The sequence below is a fragment of the Zingiber officinale genome, chromosome 9B, assembly GCF_018446385.1.
Source record: "Zingiber officinale cultivar Zhangliang chromosome 9B, Zo_v1.1, whole genome shotgun sequence".
In the NCBI taxonomy this organism is placed as follows: domain Eukaryota; kingdom Viridiplantae; phylum Streptophyta; class Magnoliopsida; order Zingiberales; family Zingiberaceae; genus Zingiber; species Zingiber officinale.
In genome coordinates, this window is record NC_056003.1 from 3,403,737 (window position 1) to 3,425,278 (window position 21,542).

General features: G+C 37.5%; 3 protein-coding genes and 1 pseudogene across 6 annotated transcripts; 2 read left to right on the forward strand and 2 right to left on the reverse strand.

Annotated features, from left to right (window-relative positions):
- The first annotated feature begins 1,050 nt into the window (after nucleotides 1-1,050).
- Nucleotides 1,051-7,068, forward strand: LOC122023617. Of its 3 annotated transcripts, none has more exons than XM_042581826.1 (9): nucleotides 1,051-1,300; nucleotides 2,424-2,514; nucleotides 4,287-4,875; nucleotides 4,960-5,043; nucleotides 5,144-6,075; nucleotides 6,161-6,262; nucleotides 6,362-6,514; nucleotides 6,588-6,713; nucleotides 6,794-7,068. In XM_042581826.1, the coding sequence occupies exons 3-9, from the start codon at nucleotides 4,344-4,346 to the stop codon at nucleotides 6,953-6,955; spliced, it is 2,091 nt and encodes a 696-aa protein (XP_042437760.1). In that variant the 5' UTR covers nucleotides 1,051-1,300; nucleotides 2,424-2,514; nucleotides 4,287-4,343; the 3' UTR covers nucleotides 6,956-7,068. The 3 variants fall into 3 exon arrangements, with proteins under 3 accessions (XP_042437760.1, XP_042437761.1, XP_042437762.1); XM_042581827.1 differs by lacking the exon at nucleotides 1,051-1,300 and adding an exon at nucleotides 1,350-1,374; XM_042581828.1 differs by lacking the exon at nucleotides 1,051-1,300 and adding an exon at nucleotides 1,799-1,978.
- A 191-nt stretch (nucleotides 7,069-7,259) lies between these two features.
- LOC122023616 (calcium-transporting ATPase, endoplasmic reticulum-type-like) lies at nucleotides 7,260-12,864 on the reverse strand. 2 transcript variants are annotated; one of them, XM_042581823.1, is made up of 9 exons: nucleotides 12,416-12,864; nucleotides 10,797-12,237; nucleotides 10,187-10,295; nucleotides 9,991-10,112; nucleotides 9,118-9,396; nucleotides 8,624-9,007; nucleotides 8,410-8,519; nucleotides 8,110-8,338; nucleotides 7,260-7,952 (listed from the first exon to the last, which is right to left on the reverse strand). In XM_042581823.1, exons 2-9 carry the CDS (start codon nucleotides 12,150-12,152, stop codon nucleotides 7,395-7,397), a joined length of 3,147 nt encoding a protein of 1,048 aa, XP_042437757.1. In that variant the 5' UTR covers nucleotides 12,153-12,237; nucleotides 12,416-12,864; the 3' UTR covers nucleotides 7,260-7,394. The 2 variants fall into 2 exon arrangements, with proteins under 2 accessions (XP_042437757.1, XP_042437758.1); XM_042581824.1 differs by having other exon boundaries at nucleotides 12,337-12,864.
- Nucleotides 12,865-13,150: 286 nt separating this feature from the next.
- LOC122023618 (calcium-binding protein KIC-like) lies at nucleotides 13,151-13,735 on the reverse strand. The gene has a single exon (XM_042581829.1). It carries the CDS (start codon nucleotides 13,691-13,693, stop codon nucleotides 13,301-13,303), a length of 393 nt encoding a protein of 130 aa, XP_042437763.1. The 5' UTR covers nucleotides 13,694-13,735; the 3' UTR covers nucleotides 13,151-13,300.
- A 2,534-nt stretch (nucleotides 13,736-16,269) lies between these two features.
- LOC122024826 lies at nucleotides 16,270-17,251 on the forward strand (annotated as a pseudogene).
- Nucleotides 17,252-21,542: the final 4,291 nt, after the last annotated feature.

Sequence of the window (21,542 nt, forward strand, 5' to 3'; positions counted from 1 at the left end):
TCTCCAAACAGAGTGTTTATCTTTTGTTTCTTGTGCCAGGCCAAAGCTTGTAGTCAAGATCCCTGTACATATATTGTGTGGGGCTTATCATATCAGAGAGAGAGAGAGAGAGAGAGAGCTTAAAGAGGGAGGATTTCTGAGAAAAACTGGTGAAATGGCAATGTCCTAGACAAAACATTATGCTGCATGATGGATGATCCCTATACTTTATGACTGTGGACCTTGGATTCCATAGCCATTGTGGCTCAGAGAGTGACAGATGATCTTTAAAGTTTAAGGTACCTACTATAGTGACCATGGCTTCATGAAATTAAATATACATTTAACAAACAAGTAGACTTCAGTTAATTAGTTCACAGCATTCAGCAACAAAACAAGCTCTGGGTGATCAGGAAATTAATTAAACAGGAAGACAAGCATATTTGCTTTTTCTCAAAAGTATCAGAGTTTAGATCTCTTTTCGAGGAAAGAACCTGTCTCCAGATAAAAGAAATCTGGAACGAGAATTCATGCAGCTACGTGAGTGAGAAAGAGATAGAAGAACCCAGATGAGATAATATACATAAAGGCCTTTTGATTCATGTGGAACAGTCAAAAATAGTGAGAGAGAAGTTGTTAGCTGAATTGCTCAGGGACTTAAATACATTAGCATTTGAACTTTGTCACCATAAACTTAACTTATGTGGTCAAAGGAAAGAACTAGACATTGCCAATCTCTTGCCTATCTTTGTGTTGGAGTAAAGAGGAGCACATAGTGTACAAAAGCTTAATCATTGTGTTCAAAGACATTAAAAAAAAAAGTCAATTATATGAATTTGAAAGAAAGTCTTATAATTGTGTTGAATTTTAAAGGTAAAAAAATTATTAATATAGTTCCATCTTTAAAAAGTGATTTCATTTTTTTTATTTAAATAAAAGCCTTGATTGGATATTCTTTTCACTGAGTCACCACATGTCAGTCGCCATCTCTCCATTATAACGCTTCCATCCGCCCGTTTTTTCCGCAACCGGAAAACCGGTTTTCTGTCCGTATCGGGTTGGGCCACTGTCTACTTGAACCGCTCCTCCACTCTCACTCGTAGTCGAAGGCCAAAGCAAAGGAAGAGCGAGAGAGAGAGAGAGAGAGCGAGAGAGAGGTGTAGGGAGGGAGTATCTGAGCACGCAAGAGAGTGGCCAAGGCGAGTGCTTGAAAAAGGCGACAACATTTTAGGGTTCTTTTTCCTCCTCCACTTCATCTCTCTGTCTTCTTCTGCGCTCGGCGAGGAGGCGATCATCCTGCGGCCGTGGAACTAGTGGTGAGGTAGGTGCCGTGGCGTTGTGTCCTGGTCTGGTGCCAGGATTGAGGGTGGTGGAGACCCGCTGTATCTCTAGTTTGTTCGTATCCCCTTCTTTGATTTTTTTTCGAATCTTTTCGGATTTGTTTTTGTTTCTTAGAGAATCTTTTTGTTTATTGCGTTGGGAAATGATGTGAGAGCATAGATTTGTTCTTTTTCTGGAGGGAAGTTAATTTAGGCTTACTTCTACTCCATCTTTTCTGTCCACAATCCCCGAGTTGTTGGAATATGACATTGAATGGGAAAGCGATTTCCAGTAAAAATCAGTCCTCTTATTTTGGGGTTGAACATTCTTCAACAATAGTCCTTATTGGCGTTTTCCTTTGCTAAGCCCATATGTTTTGGTTCAGAACTATATAGTGTTTATTGTTGAAAGAGAATATTCCTTAGTGGATGGCTCATTTGACGATGTTCGCTTTGGCTTACTTTTGCCAGATAACTTTCCTCTTTATACCAGGTTAGAAAAAAATAGCTTTGTTCTTTCTTTCCCCTTCCTGGTAAAAGTTGCTTCTTTTTAGCCAAAGCAACAGAGGAAACCATTTATTTTGGTTCTGCACATAGGTTCTCGTCTGACAGAAATATGCTCCTTGAAATTGAATTGCACTGGTGCTTAAAATATTTCAGATCTAGCAGAGATTGCGAGTGTATGTGCTTCTTTTTCTTTTGTTTACTGGATTATGTTTCTTTCCTCTGCTGTTTTCGCTGAGCTTGTATAAGAACAATGCAATATGTTCCATATTTTCTGATCCCGTGTATTCTCATGTGCTTGGTGGTACTTCTTCATCGTTATTAGATATTTTTGCGTATTTTTCAGGAATAATGCAGCCAATTTCCTGTTTTGACAAATGTTTTGCCTCCTGACATTCCTCCTGCATTCTTCATGTGTAGTTTGATTGACGCAAATCTGATTTTGCCACTGTTGTTTACAGTTGTATATTTTGTTAAGTTTAGTTATGGTGGTTATGGACATGGGTCATTTAATATTTAAAATATCCAAATGAACATGAGATCTCTAATGTGCTGTCTCAAATAGTTGCAAAACAGTTGTTCATTCACAATGCTTACATCTTTCCGTTTATTTTCGTGCAGATTGTTGATCGAGAGTTATGAATTAAAATCCAGATTTGTCAATTCAGATCTTGTTTCAGTTATTGCCTCTTTCCAACTCAAGTTATCTAAGGTAATGCAGAATCTCTTTGCACAAATGATTTCCTATGCTTGGGTTAATCATGTCAGTTTGTAAGTTTGATAAGAATATTCAATCTAGAACCATAAGAATATTTTTGGAAAACACAACTGTTTATTAGATACTCAACATACACTTCAGATTCCTTATTTACTTTCCCCCTGTCACATTGGATCATAGAGTTGAAGTTGGTTGGCTTGTTAAGAATATACAGTCAAGAACCGTAACAAATTGTTTGAAAGCACAAGTATTTGTATGTTAGATGGATATTTGACATAAAGTTGAAGTTCCTTATTTTATTATAATTATATATATTACAATAATGTTTCATATTAGAAAAAACTAAAAAAAATAGTTTATTATAGTTCAATGTTCATTAGTGAGAACTGCCACATGCTTGAATGAGATATGAGTAGGTCAATGCCATTGTCTTTCCTTGCGAGCGGAAAGACTTTCTGCTGTTTCTGTCTTTTCATACTCCAAGAAATATAAGGATAATGTCTTGTCTATGTATGTTGATCTAATCCTCACTTTATTATCCATATATGAATCAAGCTAGTACCAAGACTATAATTACACTTTACTCTCCAATTATGCCTTATTCTGCAGCAGATAAAGAAAAATTTGCTTATACTTAGTGAGTACCTTATTTATGTAATTAGCATAGGTTTCAGTTTGTCGTATAATATTCACTGCTGAGCAAACACAAAATTCCATTTTAGCTGCAATTACTTATGATTTCTGTTATGCGTTTATTCATAATTTATAATGGAAATATTTATTTATACCCAATGCCACATTATTGGTACTGGTAGGATATACTTTTGTGTTTTGACAATGATTAGACCAATATATAAAATTTTATGGAAGCATGGAGAATATTAGAAGATGAGAGAATGATTTCTAACTAAAAAAATGTGAAATTTACTAATTAAATGTGGATCTGAGTACAGAATTGAATTTAAATAGTATTTATCGTGACAATTTTTTTTTTACTAATGTTATGTCAACCTACATTGTTCATAGTTATGTAGAATATTTAGTTCCATATGTCTCAATATTTTGAATTCCTAGCTATACATGCTAGGCTTTCTTGTTATAAACTTAGTATATATGATGTTTCTTTGAGAACAAAAGGTGAAATTTCAGTTTGTTTACTTAAAATAATGAATAATAGTTTGATTAAGGAGATAAGGCGACATACAAAATCTTGCCCCCATTTTTTTCCCTACTGTACATTGTGTATTTAGAGGACCAGTGCATCTTCCTTCTTATGTGTACAAAGTAATCTTTGGCCAAACACAGTAAAATTTGGAACTTGAGTATTGTTGATTTTTGTAAGGAATTGGAAATAATGAATAAATTTTAAGGTGAATAGCTCTAGAAGTATTAATTCTAACTTATCATGCTACCAGTTAAAAGAACCAAAATCAATGTTTATTTTCTATTTTGTTTAAGATTCTATCCAACATTTATGAGCAACATGCTTCAAAAAGGTTCAGTTGTGTTTACAAATCTTGTTCATAATAATTTATCTTGTGCACATTTATACAACCAGTGAGTTGAAGCTTTAGCTTTTATATTACTTAATCCCCATTATCCCTCAAGAAGGTTCAGTTGTGTTTACAAATTTTGTTCATAATAATTTATCTTGTGCACATTTATACAACCAGTGAGTTGAAGCTTTAGCTTTTATATTACTTCCCCATTATCTTTTCAAGCATGGGCACATTTCTCAAGAATTTGATCAAGGCACTGATGTACAGGCATAATATGTTCCTGATATTTGGAGTATTAATCTAGCAAAGAGTTCATTTCTCCTGATGGAGAATCTGTCTGGGCATTTCCAATATGTAGATACTCATGAAACAATGGAGTTTCCTGATCAGCATGAAACATTCAGTTTTGCAAGTTCCTCTGCAGATGCATATGCTTGCTACCAGAACACTAGTACCTTCCATGAAGCGTTTGGAGAGCAATTGAGTAATACAGATTCTTTAGGGCCCATCCCTTCTCCCAACATTTTTCCACTAGGATCTTATTATAGTTCCAGTAGTCATAATGCCATGAGCCCTTATTTACTAGAATCACTACTAGCTCAATCTACTGATGATTCTAGAGATTACTTCAATTCATTCCAGAAGACATCCCTTATGGGTGTAAATTCATCAGTTCACTTCACAGAACTCCAGGACTCGACCAATGTCAAAAGTCAAGCTCAGGTGCCACCTAACACCAAATTACTGTCTATGTCTCACTGTCCAGAAATTTCAGGCATGATGTTCTTTAAGCCAGACAATTACTTGAACAATTTCACAAATCCCCATCTTATGATAGAGCAAGGGCTGCCATTTGGTACTATGAATTACTCACTTCTTAAAGATTTGATTTTTAACATCCATTTTCATTGTATCAACATATTACATGAATCCTTTGCAGGTTCTCCTTCATCTAGTAAATTTGCATCACAGGACTCTGTGCCTAAAACAAAACCATCTGAGATCGCAAAAGCAGGCTTTTATGGTAATTTAATTTCTCATTTATTTGATAGATTTGGAAAGACCTTCCTTTTGTTATTTTACATCATCAAAAATAAATGATCTGTGAATCACTATTTCTCCAGATTCTGGACCTGAAAATTCTTTATTGTATCATCATAGAGATCTTCCTGGGACTGATATTTGTGATCACCACTCAGAGCATACAATTGATGAGACTGTGCAAAAGAATGAGAGTGTTCGAGGTGTCCATTCTGTATCATCTAGTCTTGTTGAAAATGACAACAGTGTGTGTAACATGGTTTCCAGGTCGTCGCAAAAGCATGTTGAGAATTCCATTTCAGCTGCAGTTAACTCCCTGGTTTTAGAGAGTGATAAAAGGACAAACTGTTCAATAGCACCTATGCAGTTACATTATGACAATGACCTATTCGATAGTGTGGAACAAGTACATGAACTGTGGGATAACATTAGACTGCCAGTTTGCCATAACACCTCTTCAAGTAAAAGTTCAGGTGCTTCAGGTTGTCACTCAGTGATGGAAATGAGCTCAGCATCTGCTTATGACAAGGGAATGTTCTCGGACTCTGGTCTTCAATTATTGATGGATGCTATAGCTGGTGAGCACGCCAATAAAGGTTCTGCTCATCGCTATGGTGCCAAATATAGTAGTCCTATTTCTCGTCTTAATTTGGAAAGTCAATTCTCTACTGGATTGGGTGATCCTTCAGGGTACAGAAATCAGGTTCCTTCAATAGGTCATCCTTCTGTAAATGTTGCGTCCAATCTGTTATTGCCTTTCTCTAACTCTGAGGCTGTTCATGAATCTCCGAAAGAAGCACTATCAAATTCTAATTTCTGTTCATGGATTGATGATAGCTGCAGTATCAGTACTGAGAATTCTGCCCTAAATCAATCCAAGAAACCTGAAGAATCTTCCAAGGCTGTTAAGAAACGGGCTAGACCTGGTGAGAGTACACGGCCAAGGCCAAAAGATCGTCAACAGATTCAAGATCGTCTGAAGGAGCTGAGAGAAATTGTACCCAATGGCGCAAAGGTACATCACAAGTTGGTAGTTGCTATTGATTGGCAATTTTCTCCTTTTATTTATTCCTTACCATTTTCCTTTTCTGATGTAACAGTGTAGCATTGATGCTTTGTTGGACAAAACAATCAGGCATATGCTCTTTCTACAAAGTGTGACAAAGTATGCAGACAAACTCAAACAAGCTGATGAACCCAAGGCACATTTTTGTGACTATATTCTGATTTTGGATATTTCATACGAAAGCAATGTTAAAAATCTGTCAGTTTTATTCACTACTTATTGTTTGAATTTTCAGATCATCGGCGAGGAGAGCGGTGTTGTTCTAAAAGATAACTCTGGCAGTGTTAGTGGTGCTGGTGCAACGTGGGCATATGAAGTTGCTGGGCAAACCATGGTCTGTCCAATTATAGTTGAGGATCTGACACCCCCTGGTCAAATGCTTGTTGAGGTAAAACAACATTAACACTATTCTTTATGTTCTACTTCCAAGTATCTGAGTGTTGGTCAATTTCGTGCTGCAGATGCTGTGTGAAGACCGAGGTCTCTTTCTTGAGATAGCAGATATCATACGTGGGTTTGGGCTGATAATCTTGAAAGGAGTAATGGAAATTCGTGAGTGCAAAATTTGGGCTAGGTTCTTGGTTGAGGTAAGTTTGAAATTTACCTTGAGAACTCACTGCTCAATTTTGTGTTCGGAACTCAAAATTTTGTTTTTCTTGTGTTGTAGGCAAACAGAGAAATAACCAGAATGGATATATTTTTGTCACTCATACAACTTCTACAGCAAAATAGCTGCTTGAGATCCAGTGATCTAGCCACTAAGGTTATAGATAAAGGAGCTTCAGCATTCCCTGGTTATCATCAATCTCCTATGGTGAGTTCCAGTTAATCCGACCTATTGTGATTGCCAATGCCTGAAGTCAGGCATGCCTTGTATAATGCACGCTGCAACCTCTAGACGGAAGGCTCGTGCCATGAGATAGTAGATCGTGTTTAAACAAATGATAATATGGAGTTCCCGCCGCAAGCCTTTGTTGCTGAAGCAGGTTGATAGGTTTTGTAGTGATCAATCTAGTATGAGATGATGTGTGCATAGTAACATGGCTTGGGTGCTAAGAATTAGAGTATTTATTGTTCCTAATTAATGTAAAGTTGTGAATTTGATATTTAGTTATCAATCTAACCTGTTTGAATGATCAAAAAATTTGCAGTTAACCATCTGATTGTCTAGGATCATAATGTTAACATCACTTCCCACGAACAAGTTCTCATGTTGTATGATACTATATACATCTTAAAATTTTACTAGCTGAAAGCATCTGATATGACTATTCCATCTTCTGCCTTTGAGTCCACCATTTCCTCCTGCCGATATACTTGAGGATCTCATCGATGAGCACCACAGGAGTAGAAAACAGAATAACTAAAAGCCACTCCTTCAAGCTCAATGACACTATTCCGAAGATGCTAGCCAGAAACGGAACATAGAGGATGACAAAATGCAGCCCGAAAGAAACCATCATCGCAAGGAGGAGCCATGGGTTCCTCCAAGGCGGCATCCGAACCAAGCTATTGTCTTCCGATAAAGCATTCAGAGAATTGAACATCTCGATCGCTACTAAAACCGATAGAGATAAGGTCATTGCCTTCACTTTTCCATGGGTGAAATAGTGGCAGGGATCTGTGAAGGATATCATACGGTTGCCGGCAAAGAATGGCTTAGGCGAGAAGTCAGTCCATGTGTGGCATTGTCCCCACGAGCGGAGTTGGGCTAAGGACACAATGGTGTGGCCATCACTTGCAAGATCTATGCCGAAGACAGATGGTTGAGTGTACCACAGGATGAAGATGCCAACGGTTGATAAACCGACATAAGAACCGATTACCTGATTTAGCGAAAACAAGCATTAACGTCCAAAGAAACTTGTAACAAAGACTACCATAAAGATTTGAAGTCGTAAAAGCTTCCATGATAAAGTCATGCTAAGATTAAATTGTTGCATAATATGTTAATGGAAGAGCATAGAAATATGCAATCCGAACCAGGTAACGGAAGAGAACCCAAGAGTTGATAAGAGCATCATTGCTCTTTCGTGGTGGTTTCTCCATTATATCGACATCGGCAGGGTTGAAACCCAGAGCTGTTGCAGGGGGGCCATCCGTGACGAGATTGACCCACAGAAGCTGAACTGGTACTAGGCATTCAGGTATTCCAAATGCAGCAGTCAAAAATATGGAGATCACTTCTCCCATGTTCGACGAGATCATATATCTTAGCCAAAAAAGAGCAATAATGAGAAAAAAGTGCAAGACCAACAAATTAAAAGATGCTTCCCCAAATACCTAATAAAAGATTTCATGTTGTTGTAGATAGCACGGCCTTCGGCAACTGCTGAGACAATAGTACTGAAATTGTCATCTGCCAAAACCATATCAGCAGCTTCTTTTGCAACCTGAAAAAGATTCATGATAACCTCTAAATTACACTGACTAATTAAGGTGGATAATTAACAGTCTTTAATTCTAAAGTAACAGAAAATTTACGAGTTTTATCTACCTCGGTCCCTGTGATACCCATAGCAATACCGATGTCAGCTAGCTTCAATGCAGGTGCATCATTGACTCCATCTCCAGTCATTGCAACAATTTCACCCATGTCCTTTAGTAGACGTACAATATCTTGCTTATGTCTTGGTTCAGCGCGCGAAAAAACTAGACCACCAGGCTTTGACAAGATCTCGGTTTGCTGGCTATTCGAAAGGGCCATAAACTCTTTACCAGAAAAACTTTTGCCTTTGAGGCTTGCCTTGTCAGGGAACAAGCCAATTTCCTGACAGATTGCTTCTGCTGTGGACTTGTTATCTCCAGTAATAACCATAACTTTAATACCTGCACATCTGCAATCTTGAATGGCCTTGTGAACTTCATCGCGAGGAGGGTCCTGACCAAATTTTGTCAGTAGCAAAATTATAATCATTATTGTATAGAAATACATTTGCAATAATCAGCAGTGAAGACTATAAAAATCATATCGAAGGACTCGAGACTCACCCTCAGACCAACAACTCCAACAAAAATTAGATTACTCTCAATTTCAGGATAGTTTGCAGGATCAAGCAACCTCTTGTGAGCGTGATGAGTTTCTGCAATATAATCTGAGAACTCTCCCAAGTTATCTTTAAATGCAAATCCTAAGCATCTTAACCCTTTTGAGCTCATCTCGTGGACATTGGTCATTATTCTCTGTCTACAAGCCTCATCCAACAAAGCAATAGATCCATCTGGAAGATACACACTTGAACTCCTCTCCAAAACACTTTCGAAAGCACCCTGAGGACAAAAAAAGCATATTACTGAACAGAGGCTTATATCAAGTTTACTTAGATATTATCTAGCATCAATGCTTACAAACAAATTGAGTAGATTCAGCAAATCCTGGCTCATGTGAAAGACCCATCTAATATAGTCGTTGGTCATACGAATTGACATTTCTCCACTGTTTCATCGAACCAACACTAGAATACTATATTTTTCTCTTCCACTAACCATGATTTAGTTTAGATTAAGTGAGCATGATGTAATCACCAGTATTGGAGCAACACCTATAACCTCAGTGCATTGGACATTTGAAATGAGAACATGATAGTTTGAAGAAACGTTTTCTGTCAAGTTGTGGCAAAAAAAAAAAAATAATTCATGCTTGGAAGTTATGATCGCAGCCATATGAAACCCCAATCTTTCAACCTTTAATTTGTCAGTTCTCAATGTCTAGAAACCCAATTCATTCACAACAATCTGGAATGTATCAAGCTCATTAAAATCTTAATCTACCTCTTTCCCTCACATATTTAATTCTAATATATTATCCTGTCTAACTATCTAAATGATTCATGAACTATGTAAACAAGAGGAGCATTGAGGTACCTTCACAAGAAGACGGTTATTCCCTGTTGGTTCTTTGACAATAACACTCATAGATTTCCTTACACGATCAAACTCAAGTGTTGCGAGCCTTTTTGATCTCTTTATCCACCATTCACAACATCCTGGATTACATGTAAGTGAAGCAGAAATTAAATGCAAGATTAGGGAAAAAAAAGAGGGAAAATTTTCTCCTCACCTAATCTTACAGGAGTAGAGCAAGTGATAGAAAAATCAGAACCAAATTCTATTTCATGGATTCTACTCCTTGGATTTGCACTTGGAATTCCCATCTTCTCTACCAGCACCTTTGGGATGAAAATATCAGTAAAGCATATTCTAGTATGATAATAATAGTTGTGTATGAATGATACACTTGCGGAACTAAATATTTAGCAGATCCATGGAACGGAATAAATAAAAAATCATTTGATACAACTGTATTAGTTAGATGGTCAAATATCACAAATCAAATTTTAAAAGGCATTTTCGATATAGCCATTGAGGGAAAGGGGTACATCTGTATACAAGAAAGTGATAGTAAAACATACAAGATGGACAAAGAACCCTGTTCAATTGTTTAGCATAATTTCTGGACCAGTTAGCTATGATTTTAACAATCATTGAATTACATGTTTAATTCATTAATGGATATTAGTTCATTCCCAATATGGTTTAAGAAATTTCTTTTGAATGAGGTGGCAGTTTGTATTATTGTAAGCTAATCTGGGGTAATATTAAACAAGTAGTTGTCATACGACATGTGAATTGTAGATACTCCTCTATGAAAAAAGAAGAAAGTCACAAACCTTAAGAGCTGCTTCAGTAGGCAGACCTGTTGCCCGAAAAAGATAATTGTCACGATATATTCCAGCATCATTGCAAACTGCACAAATCTCTGCTAAGGCCTGCAAACTCTCATCCATTTTCCATTTGTTCCACCGAACAATACCTCCATCCTTAGGGTTGTATGTAGTACCATTTACGTGAAACACTCGAATGGAGTTGATATCACCAAGAGTAAGAAATTCATTTACAGACATTTGGTTAGTTGTAAGGGTTCCAGTTTTATCTGAGCATATAACAGTTGTACATCCCAGGGTCTCTACACTTGGAAGCTTCCTAACTATGGCATGCTTTTGAGCCATTTTTCTTGTACCCAATGCCAAACAGGTAGTGATTACTGCTGGAAGACCTTCAGGAATAGCTGCTACTGCAAGTGCTACAGCTATTTTGAAATAATATGTACATTTCTCAAAAGAAAAGTGAAAATTCCATAATGTTGAATTTGCATTATCCCAAGTGATAAAGTTCCGATAGTTAGTAGCCCAGACTAACAGGCAAACTAGTCCGATTGCAATAGTTAATCTTTCACCAAATTCATCTAGTTTTTTCCTCAAGGGGGTGTCACGCTCTTCTTGTGAAGCTTCACTAATCTGAATCTGAATTTTTCCTAGTTCAGTGTCCATTCCTACACTAGTAACTATACAAACACAATTACCATTGACAATGGTTGTACCTGCAAAAAGCATGCATTCTTTTGCTTGCAATTCACAATCAGATAGAGGTACAGGACTGGTCCCTTTGAGTACAGGCATGCTCTCCCCAGTCAACGAGCTTTGCTCAACCCTCAAAGTTGAGGTGGTCAAAGTTGTTACCCTCGCATCCGCAGGGACCTTATCACCAACCCTCAATTCAACAATATCACCTGGGACTAGTTCCCTGGCAGGCAAATCAGGGATGTAACGTCCATCTCTGCAAACCTTGGCATATTCACACTGCATGTTCTTTAGGGCTTCAAGAGACTTTTCAGCATTAGTCTCCTGCCAGACACCCACAATTGCATTGAGAATAAGAATCGAAAGGATAACAAATGGTTCTACATAAACCTCAAGCCCAGCGTGGCTAGACTCAATTCCCTCCATGCACGAAAGAATAAAGGAGATGAAGGCTGCCACTAGGAGGATTCTAACAAGCAAATCGTCAAACTGATGCAGGATGAGACACCACAAAGGTTTTCCCTTCTCTTTCTTGAGCTCATTCCATCCATACTTTTCTCGCCTTGTCTCAGCTTCGAAAGAGCTTAAACCCTTGTTCAATTTGACATTGTAAACCTTCAGACAATGCTCTACGGACCAAGCCCATGGGAATGATTTATCCTCCATACTTCAGAAAAAATAAGCCGAATTCATCTACACTGCCCGTGCCCAGTCAGAAGCGCTCGCCGTTGAAACGCATACTAAGTAGCATCTGCAGTTCTAAAGGAGATAAGAGCAATATCTAAAGCAATCTAAAGAAAAATTTAGAAAAAAAAAAAAGACAAGTTTTCCCCTTCCAAGTTAGCTTCACCTCTCTAGCTGCTAGAGATAGTTTCTGAAATAAGTAATAGGATGAAGAACACGAATCCAGGAAGAGAGAGAGTGGTTACACAAATTAGGCAAAGAAACTCCTTGTGTCTGTGTGTGCCAAATCTCTTACAGCAAAATGAAGCAACCAACGGAGCACAAGGAAAATAGACAGCTCACATAAGGCATCATCTAGAATGACCCCGCACTCTACTAGCGGAGCAGAGAACTACCATTAACTGCTTCTTTATGATGCGACAAAACTGAGCAATGAAACGCCGTAACCGCCCCCATAGGTGGGAAGACGAATCCAAAAACCGCCCCTTGTCCTCTCCTCTGTCACGAAAGTAGGAGAAGGAACCATTTCGAAACTGAACAGTTAACTAAGCAACGCCAGGACGAAGATTTATCCATGAGAGCTGATCAGTGGCAGTAAGGGAGAGATGGAAAAGGACAAACCACGCACAAGAAAAGAGGAAGAAAAAATCGAAAAGAGGGAAAGATGCCAGAAAGGGAAGAAAACGCACCTTCGTGGAAAGCGAACGAGGAACGTGGGAATAAATTCGCTTGGGACCGAAGCAAGCAATCCATGCCGTCGATCTCTCTCTCTCTCTGACTGCAATTCTCCGTGAGTCCCACCTGCCGTTGCCGTTCTTCGGCATCGAATCTAGTTTTAGTCAAACTGACACGATTTGTCAATAATTTAAATCTAATATTTTTGTGGCCCCTGATTTTGCTCTCGATTGGATTTAAAGACGTTGACTTCCCATAGTTGACCTTTTATCTAGCCCATAATATCATCATATACTCCACAAAAATGTTCATGAGCCTGCCTGCGTCTTATTGATCATCATATTGAAAAATAAATAAATAACAAGTTTCGATTTGCTGAGATTAATAGAACAAGATCATGATCCATGGCCTGATCTTTATTGGCACAGTTACAAATTCATCAATCAATTAATCGATTAGCATCGGCCGGCCGGCGGCGGCGGCGGTGTCATGATCATCATCAGCTGGCTCTCGATCCACGCCTCGGCGTCGGCCATCATTTCGGGGCTGAGCCGGACCATGAGCACGCAGAACTCGCGCTCGTTGAGCGCGCCGTCGCCGTCCATGTCCCCTTCCCTCACCATCGCCTCCGCCTCCGCCGCCGTCATCCCCTCCACCCCCAGCGCCGCCGCCGCGTTCCGGCGCAGGCTCTCCGGCGTGATCACCCCGCTCTCCGCCTCCGCCAGCAGCCGGAACCCCCCGCAGAGCTCCTGCATGAACTGATCCGCCTCCAGCCGCCGCGCCATCACCGGCAGCAGGTCCTCGTACTCCCCTGCAGCCGCCCCTCCCGATTCCCCGTCCCCCGCCATGTCCGCGCGCGCACTAGCTCGGTCGCCCCGATCCGCCCATTAATCTCGATGTGGTATTTAATTGCGGAATTGAAACAGCTTCTGCGAAGGTGAGCTGCGGACGGCGTCGAGCGGGCGGTTTCCGAGAAGCTTCCTCGAGCGTCGTATGGGGCCGGCTCGATCGGGAAAGAGCAGGCAGAGTTTTGTCGTCAACGAATTATTCAACGTCGAGTTTATTTAAATAAAATTTTTTGATGCATGTTTATCATGTCGACAAATTTAAAGTAGTTTTTAAAATTATTTTTTATACTGTAAAATTAAATTTTTAAACAAGTTTAAGAACATCTCCCATGTAAGCTCCGTTAAAAGTTTATAACGTCTCCGGGGCATAGCACAAATATAACATCTCTAATCTAAGGGTGCGTTTGATTGGGGATTATTCTTGATAACCTTGGTTATCCATCCAAGGTTATTAACAAAAACCTTGTTTGATTTAGGTATTCAATGATTCCCGAGTAATGTTCCATGCCCGACACGTCAGCAAAAGGGTCATGCAGCTCGGAATCGGAAAACCTCAGAAAACTAAGGTTTTTCTTGATTCCGGGGTTAACGAATTTTTTTTACCAAAAATATCCTCCGATAAGAAAAAACATGAAAAAAAAAGAGAAAAAATGTAAAAAAAATATAAAAAAATATAAAAAAATGTTTAAAAAAATTTGTAATTTATAATTTTATTTTTTTTATAATATAATAATTTAAAAAAATAAAAAAATAATAAAAAATAATAATTTTAAAAATAAAAAATAATAATTTTAAAAATAAAAAATAAAAAAAATTTAAAAATTTAAAAATTTAAAAATTTAAAAATTTAAAAATAAAATAAATTAAAAAAATTAAAAATTAAAAAATGTAAAAAAATAAAAAAATATAAATATAAATAATATAAAAAATATAAAAACATTAAAAAATAAAAAAACACATAAAAAAGCAAAAAAATATACCAGAAAAAGAAAAGTAAAAAAACATTAAAAAATAAATAATAATAATAATAATAATAATAATAATATTATTATTATTATTATTATTATGTATAGTTGGTTTTGTAACTGAGGGTAATACGGTAAAATATTAAACTGGGGTATTCATTAAAATCTTCAAACAAACAAATTTTTGTTGCATTACCTAGGTTGAACCAAACAACATTTGGTTATGTTTTATTCCCCATAACCTTGGTTATATGATTACCTGGTAATCACATAACCAAGGTTATACATGATGACTTGAACCAAACGCACCCTAATAGTTATCAATAACTGATGACTTGAGTCCAATAATATCTATATTTTTTTAAAAAAAATTTATAAAATTAAAAGATATTGATAAAAATATTTTTATAAAAATATGAACCACCATATCAACGGTCCACCTCTCTGCTACTAAAGGGTTCAGCTGTGTTTTGGATAAAATATTTAATTATAATATTTTATTTCATAAATAGTTAGTAATAATTAAAATGATATTTTTTTATTTTAAAAATAAATATATTTGAGGGACGTTAAAAAAATATACTATAATTAAATTAAAGTTAAAAATATACTATAATTAAATTAAATTTACAAGTAAATTAAACATTAAATAAAAAATATAAATTAAATTAAAATCATAAATTAATTAATTTATTAATTATAAATTATAAATAAATTAAATTAAAGATCATAATTAATTAAAATATCGAATGAAAATTATATAGAGATATTAAATACAAAAATTATAGCATCCACATCAGATATCCTATTTAAAGATTTTACCTTAAATTTTGAATAAGATAGCTAAAAAATCTTTACATCAGTTACGATTCCCTAAATTATACATTTATGAACAGTATTTCTTTAAATTTAGGGAATTGATTCCATTTCCTAAATATTATAGAGGAGAGAGAAAAAATAGGGAAGTTGATATATGATGTATTAAAAAGTGGATATCCAAATTTAATAAAGTAACTTTTTTACTCTAAATTATACATTTTGGATAGGGAAGCTGATGTTGATGATCTAATAAATAAAGATATGAGATTGATAATGTAAAAAATTTATAGAGAGGTTTTTAATTATGGAGAGAATAGTAAATTTTTATACTTGTTATGTAGCATTAATATGACATATTAAAAATTTAAAAAAAATATTGAAAGGTTTAACTAAGAGATTTTTATACGAGGCAGGATCTCTTGGACTATTTTTTGTGGTCCAGGGGATGTGTCACTCGTTTTTGCGGTCAGATCGTGACCACGATCCGACCTCAAATGGTTGCTATTCCTTTTTGGGTTCATCGTCCCCACCAGGTTATAGTTTTTGTTCGGAGCGGACGGTGTGAGGCCGCCCGGAGGACACCCTCGCTCGACGCCCAGTAACCTGACTACTTATCCACCATTGGAGGCCTCCGGCCGCCCGCTCCGAACAAAAACTATAACCTGGCGGGGACAATGAATCCAGAAAAAGGATCGCAACCATTTGTGGTTGGATCGTGATCATGATCCGACTACATATATGAGTAGCATATCCCTTGGACCATGGAAAAAATGGTCCACGAGATCTGTGCTATTTTTATACTTGGGAACTATAAAAAAAAAATTATTGAGAAGTTTAATCATTAATGATGCCCTAAATAGTTAATTTGGGAAAACTAATCTATCATAAATTAACTCTGGCGTTTGGAGACGGCTGGAGCAGCTCCGACTACGATGGCTGTTCCACGGGTTTACAGTGATGATGACGGCTACCGTGGTCAGGATTCAGGCGGCCGACGCCTCTACAACCCCTACTGGAATTCTACGACAACCCCACGGAGTTCCTCTTACACTAGGAGTCCCTCGACCAGAGCCGCTCCCGGGGGCGAGAATCTCACCTACTATACCGGCATCGGCTATCTCTCCGGAGCCGCCGCTGTGGCCTCCCTCAGCCCTCCGCCACTCCCTCAACACCACCGAGCCCGGCGACGAGCTCATGATCCACGTCAACCGGGTCCTCAACTCCTGCGGGCAGGACGGACGCCGTCCTCATGTACGCCGGCCTTGAGAGCGGGATGGTCGCCGCCAGGGATACGGACGACCGGGCGAACAGCGTGATTGCCGGTCTCGGCACAGGAACCCTGTTCTACTGCTCCAACGGACAGCGCTCTGCGGCCATTGCTGCCATCGAGGCTTCATGGCCGGAGCTTCTGTAGCCGGCAAATGAAGAGATACATACCGATATAGCTAGCATTCAATTTTAATTCTTCTACTACGGGAATTTTGATCTTTCCGTATCATGATCTGCCATTACGACTCACATATATTTTCTTATTATGGCCGGTGTTCATGTATTCGTTGGCTTGTACTAATTTCTAATTAACACATATAATATATATAATAATGGATGATGATGACGATGCTGATGATGATAAGATAATGATGACAGACTTTTCAATCCCTTCTGTCAGTGGAGAAAAAGTAAAAAGGAAATGAGAAAAAAAAAAGTAGGAATATGTGAGAGACAAACATCATCCCACCAATCTCCTTCATCCTCTTCACCACTGTTTAAGGTCTTTTAAACGAGAGAGGAGAGGAGAGAAAGAAAAAAGAAAAGAAACCTGCAGTATACATAGAAGAAACATGTAAGACTAGATTAAACACATGAGAGAGGTGGCAGTGGTACATGCATGGTGCAGCCAATATGGAAGCTATGATTGGGGGGAATGAAGCCTGGTCCGAGCTCTCTTCTTCCTCCACACCCATCAAACTGAACGAGGAGAAGCAGTCGCAGACCTCGAGCCAGACAACATTCCCCTCAAAGAAAAAGCTCCCACCTTTGCGTTCTCCCCTTCTCCTTAATTCCAATCGTCCATGAAATGATTGCTTGGCACCTTGATGAGAGGAGGAGATAGGTGGCCCAAAGAGAACGGGGTGCTCTCTCTCCCTTTTTATAAGTGAAGTGTTACATCTTCTTGAAGTGTGAGCTTAGGTTGTATATCCACCGTTCAGGTGGCACTGGACGGTGGATGAAGGCTCGAGAGGGTTTATAACCCTAGAAAGGATGATATAAGCATTAATAATCTTATCATACGCATTACTTAATCACTTAATTGTTTGAGCTAGGTTGGCATGGGGTTGATGTATCTATATGTGTTGTTGCTTAGCTGATGTCTTTAATGGAGCAGCTTGTTAGTTGCTGTCTTTAATGGTGGAAGGAGGTGGATGGCACGGGGACCATATATGACGTTCAAAACGCATTTGAAAAACATGCATAGCTATTTTATATATATATTCCGGCTAAATACCGTATGTTAAATCATCAATTCACGAACAACTTGATGGGCAAGCTCTTCAAAGGTCGTCGGTGAACAAGATAAGGAGGTTCTGAAGACAATTCAGCAAAAAGTTAAACTAGCATCGTGGAGTCATGGTAGACCACTCCGACACTTAAATTATAATTTACTTGAGATGGTATGCAGAAGGAGAAAATAAAGTAGAAGGATAAAACTTGGTGGAGTAGTCCCTGGGAGAAGAAGTCCCTTATTTTTAATCATTTTTAAGCATATATATTGTCAAAAAGAGTATTTTCACGTCAAATGTATAAGAGAATCATTCAATATTCTAAGATTAGCCCGATCAAGCCATCAATAAAATTAAATTAGGATTAGGATTTAATAATTATTAAAATAATTCTGTTGTTGTACTATCCTTAATGATTAAATACTTTTTATACATTATATATTATGCTATCCTTAGGGGTAAATATTAATAAACAATAAAATTTATTATTGCTCTTTTATTATTCGTTGTCTTCTTCCTATTCTTCTTCTTTTAAGATGTCGTAGATTATCGTTATCAAAATTAGATCTGTCAAATTATTGTTATCGACAATTGTTAGTTTTAATTGTTATGTACGACAATTAGACATTTCAAATGTGTTTCTTTATAGTCATCTTGAGAAAACTATATTTATGGAGCAACCACCTGAGTTCTGTAGGTCTGCGTTAGGCCGACTAGAGGAGGTGAATAGCCCTGAAAAGAAGTTAGAAATTTCTCTTATTTTTTAATAGAGAAAGGACACAATATTAATTAATATAAAAACAATAACTAAAAAGTAAGAAAGCTTATAATGTACTTGATTACAACCCAAGTGGTTGTTAATCCAAGACAATTGAAAGCTCACTAAAAATCTCTTTCATTAAAGGCGGAGTAGCCTCTTACATATTTTGAACACTCAGAAAAAATTAGGAAAATTAATACTTTTTTTGTTATTGAATTCTTAACTCCAAGGGTTTTTTATAGTCTCTTGAGATAAGGTTACGGTTCACTGACGTGGCTCGGAGGCGTTTTCAAAGGGATCTAGGATGCCTCTAGTGTGGATAAAGATTTATCCAAAGCGTAACGGTCGCCAACGTCTCTATCATGTTGGAAGGCGCCTTTATGCAGACTGAAGGTACATTCGTGTATCTGCTTAAGGCGCCTTTGCACCTTTTCATCTGAGGCACCTCTAATCTTGAATGCAGCGACTTCTTTGCCGAAGCTTGAGGCGCCTCCAATGTCATTGGAGGCACCTCTAGTAGTGTTCATCCGAACTGTCTCTTTCCCATGCTTGCTTGGGTGATGCTCCAGTTGTCCGAAATTGAGCTCACCCGAACTCAACTCCAGTCTTTTCCTCGAGCAGACTTTCTCCCAGATTTCTTGACCCTCGGATGCGAAGTGAGCTTCATTCTCGTCCGTCGAAGTACTCTTCCGTAACACCTTGTCCCTCGAATGCATCAAGCCCGTCAACTCGCTTCTCATGTCATCCTTCTCGCTAGCCGCGTCTTCCGCTCAACTTCATGTGTTCCTAAGTTCCTGCACACTCAGACATAATACATCAAAATCGTAGGACCTAACTTGACTCGATTGACCATATCAAAACTAACTCGAGATAATTACAAGTTCATTCATCCACAATTTCCATCTCATATTTACCAATTCAAGAAATCCTTATATGGTCTTCAATAAACTCCTCGTGCGTAGTTTCATCGATTATCTAATTAGTTACAAGCTGAAGGATTTTCTGGATCAAAAACTAACCTGTCTCTATTTCACAAATATAATGATGGATCTATGATATATTTTCTTATTTATGTAGATGACATCCTAATAACCCACAACGATCACAAGGGTATCACAACTTTATTAAGTCTTCATAATCAAGAATTTACTACTCGAAATTTGGGCAATGCTCATTTTTTTCTTGATATTGAACTTATTCCATATAAGGAAGATTATTTTCTCTTTTAGATAAAATATATTACTAGACTTCTCTAAAGATCTAAAATGGATGGAGCACGTCCAATTTCTACACTAATTGCTATAAACAACTCTACAACTTCATCCTCTTTAGCTCTATCTGATCCACATATTTATAAAGTATTGTTGGAGCCTTACAATATGTCACTATCACACGACCTGATATTATCTTTACAGTAAATTGGGTTTGTCAATTTATGCATCCTCCAACTGAGCAAAATTAGAATAATGTAAAAAGAATATTTCACTATCTCAAAGGTATTATTTTATATGATCTTTTTTTTATATCGTCAATCATCTTGAGATTTACATGCATATAGAGATGTGGATTGGGCAAGCTCTCCTGAAGATAAACGATCTATAAGTGGATATGTAATATTTCTTGGACAAGATCTTATCTCAAGGAATTCAAAAAAGTAACCTATTATATCTCATTTAAGCACTGAGGATGAATATAAAGCTATAATTAATACAACATCGAAAATTATTTAGCTTCAATAACTTCTTTTTAAACTTCATCTTGCATCAAATAATACACCAAAAATTTGGTGCAACAATATTGGAGCAACATATCTTACAGGTAATCTAATTTTTCATACTCATACAAAATATGTGGAAATTGATTTTTATTTTGTTCGTGAACATGTGACAACTCAACAGTTATCCATCTCTTATATTTCTGCTAAAGATCAAATCATTAATATCTTTACTAAGTCATTATCCAGATAATATTTCAACAAAATAGCAAGTAAATTCGACATCAAAGATCTCTCATTAAATTTATCGCAGGGGAGGGGGGAGGGGGGCATAAAAGAGAATAATTCAATATACTAAGATTGACCTGATCAAGTTACCGAATCAAATCAAATTAGTATTAAGATTTAATAATTATTAAAATGATTGTGTTATAATTATTAGAATAATTTTGTTATTTATTAATTGGTCAATTAACAAAGTACTTCTTATACATTATGATCTTGTCTAAAATCGAGAAAGATGGTGCGTTGGTTAGGTAGCCTCACTATTGATCGCGAGGAGATGATGATCCTGATGACTCAGACAAACTTGAGCAGTAAAAACTGGAATTGGGAGAAGAAAGCGTTAGTTACCGGGCCAGGGAGGGGGTCCCTAACGTAGACACTCCAACACTCAAGTTAGAACAGTAGCACTGGTGAAAAGGGTGGAAAAAGATAAATAGTAGAATAATAGTGTCGATGTGTATGCGCGTGTGCACGTGTTGGTATGTGCACCTGGCCAACGGAGAGAACCCTCTTTTTATATTACCTCTCATAGCCCCGGCAATAAAGAGACGTCAGAGAATGTCAAGCATTAGAGTACGTCGGGTAACGGAAGACATAGGCAACCCTCTCTTAGGCAGAAGAAGGTCCCAGGACGTGTATATGTGTCAGAGTAGTGGAATATTCCCTGATAAGTAGTTGTTATTCTCTGACAAGTAGTTATGATTCTCTAAAAATATGATATGATCGAGGAGATCCGACCGGTTCTAAGACCAAACGAATATATGCTGGGAGCTCCACCTCGGAGAAGTGAGAAATTGAGCCTTGG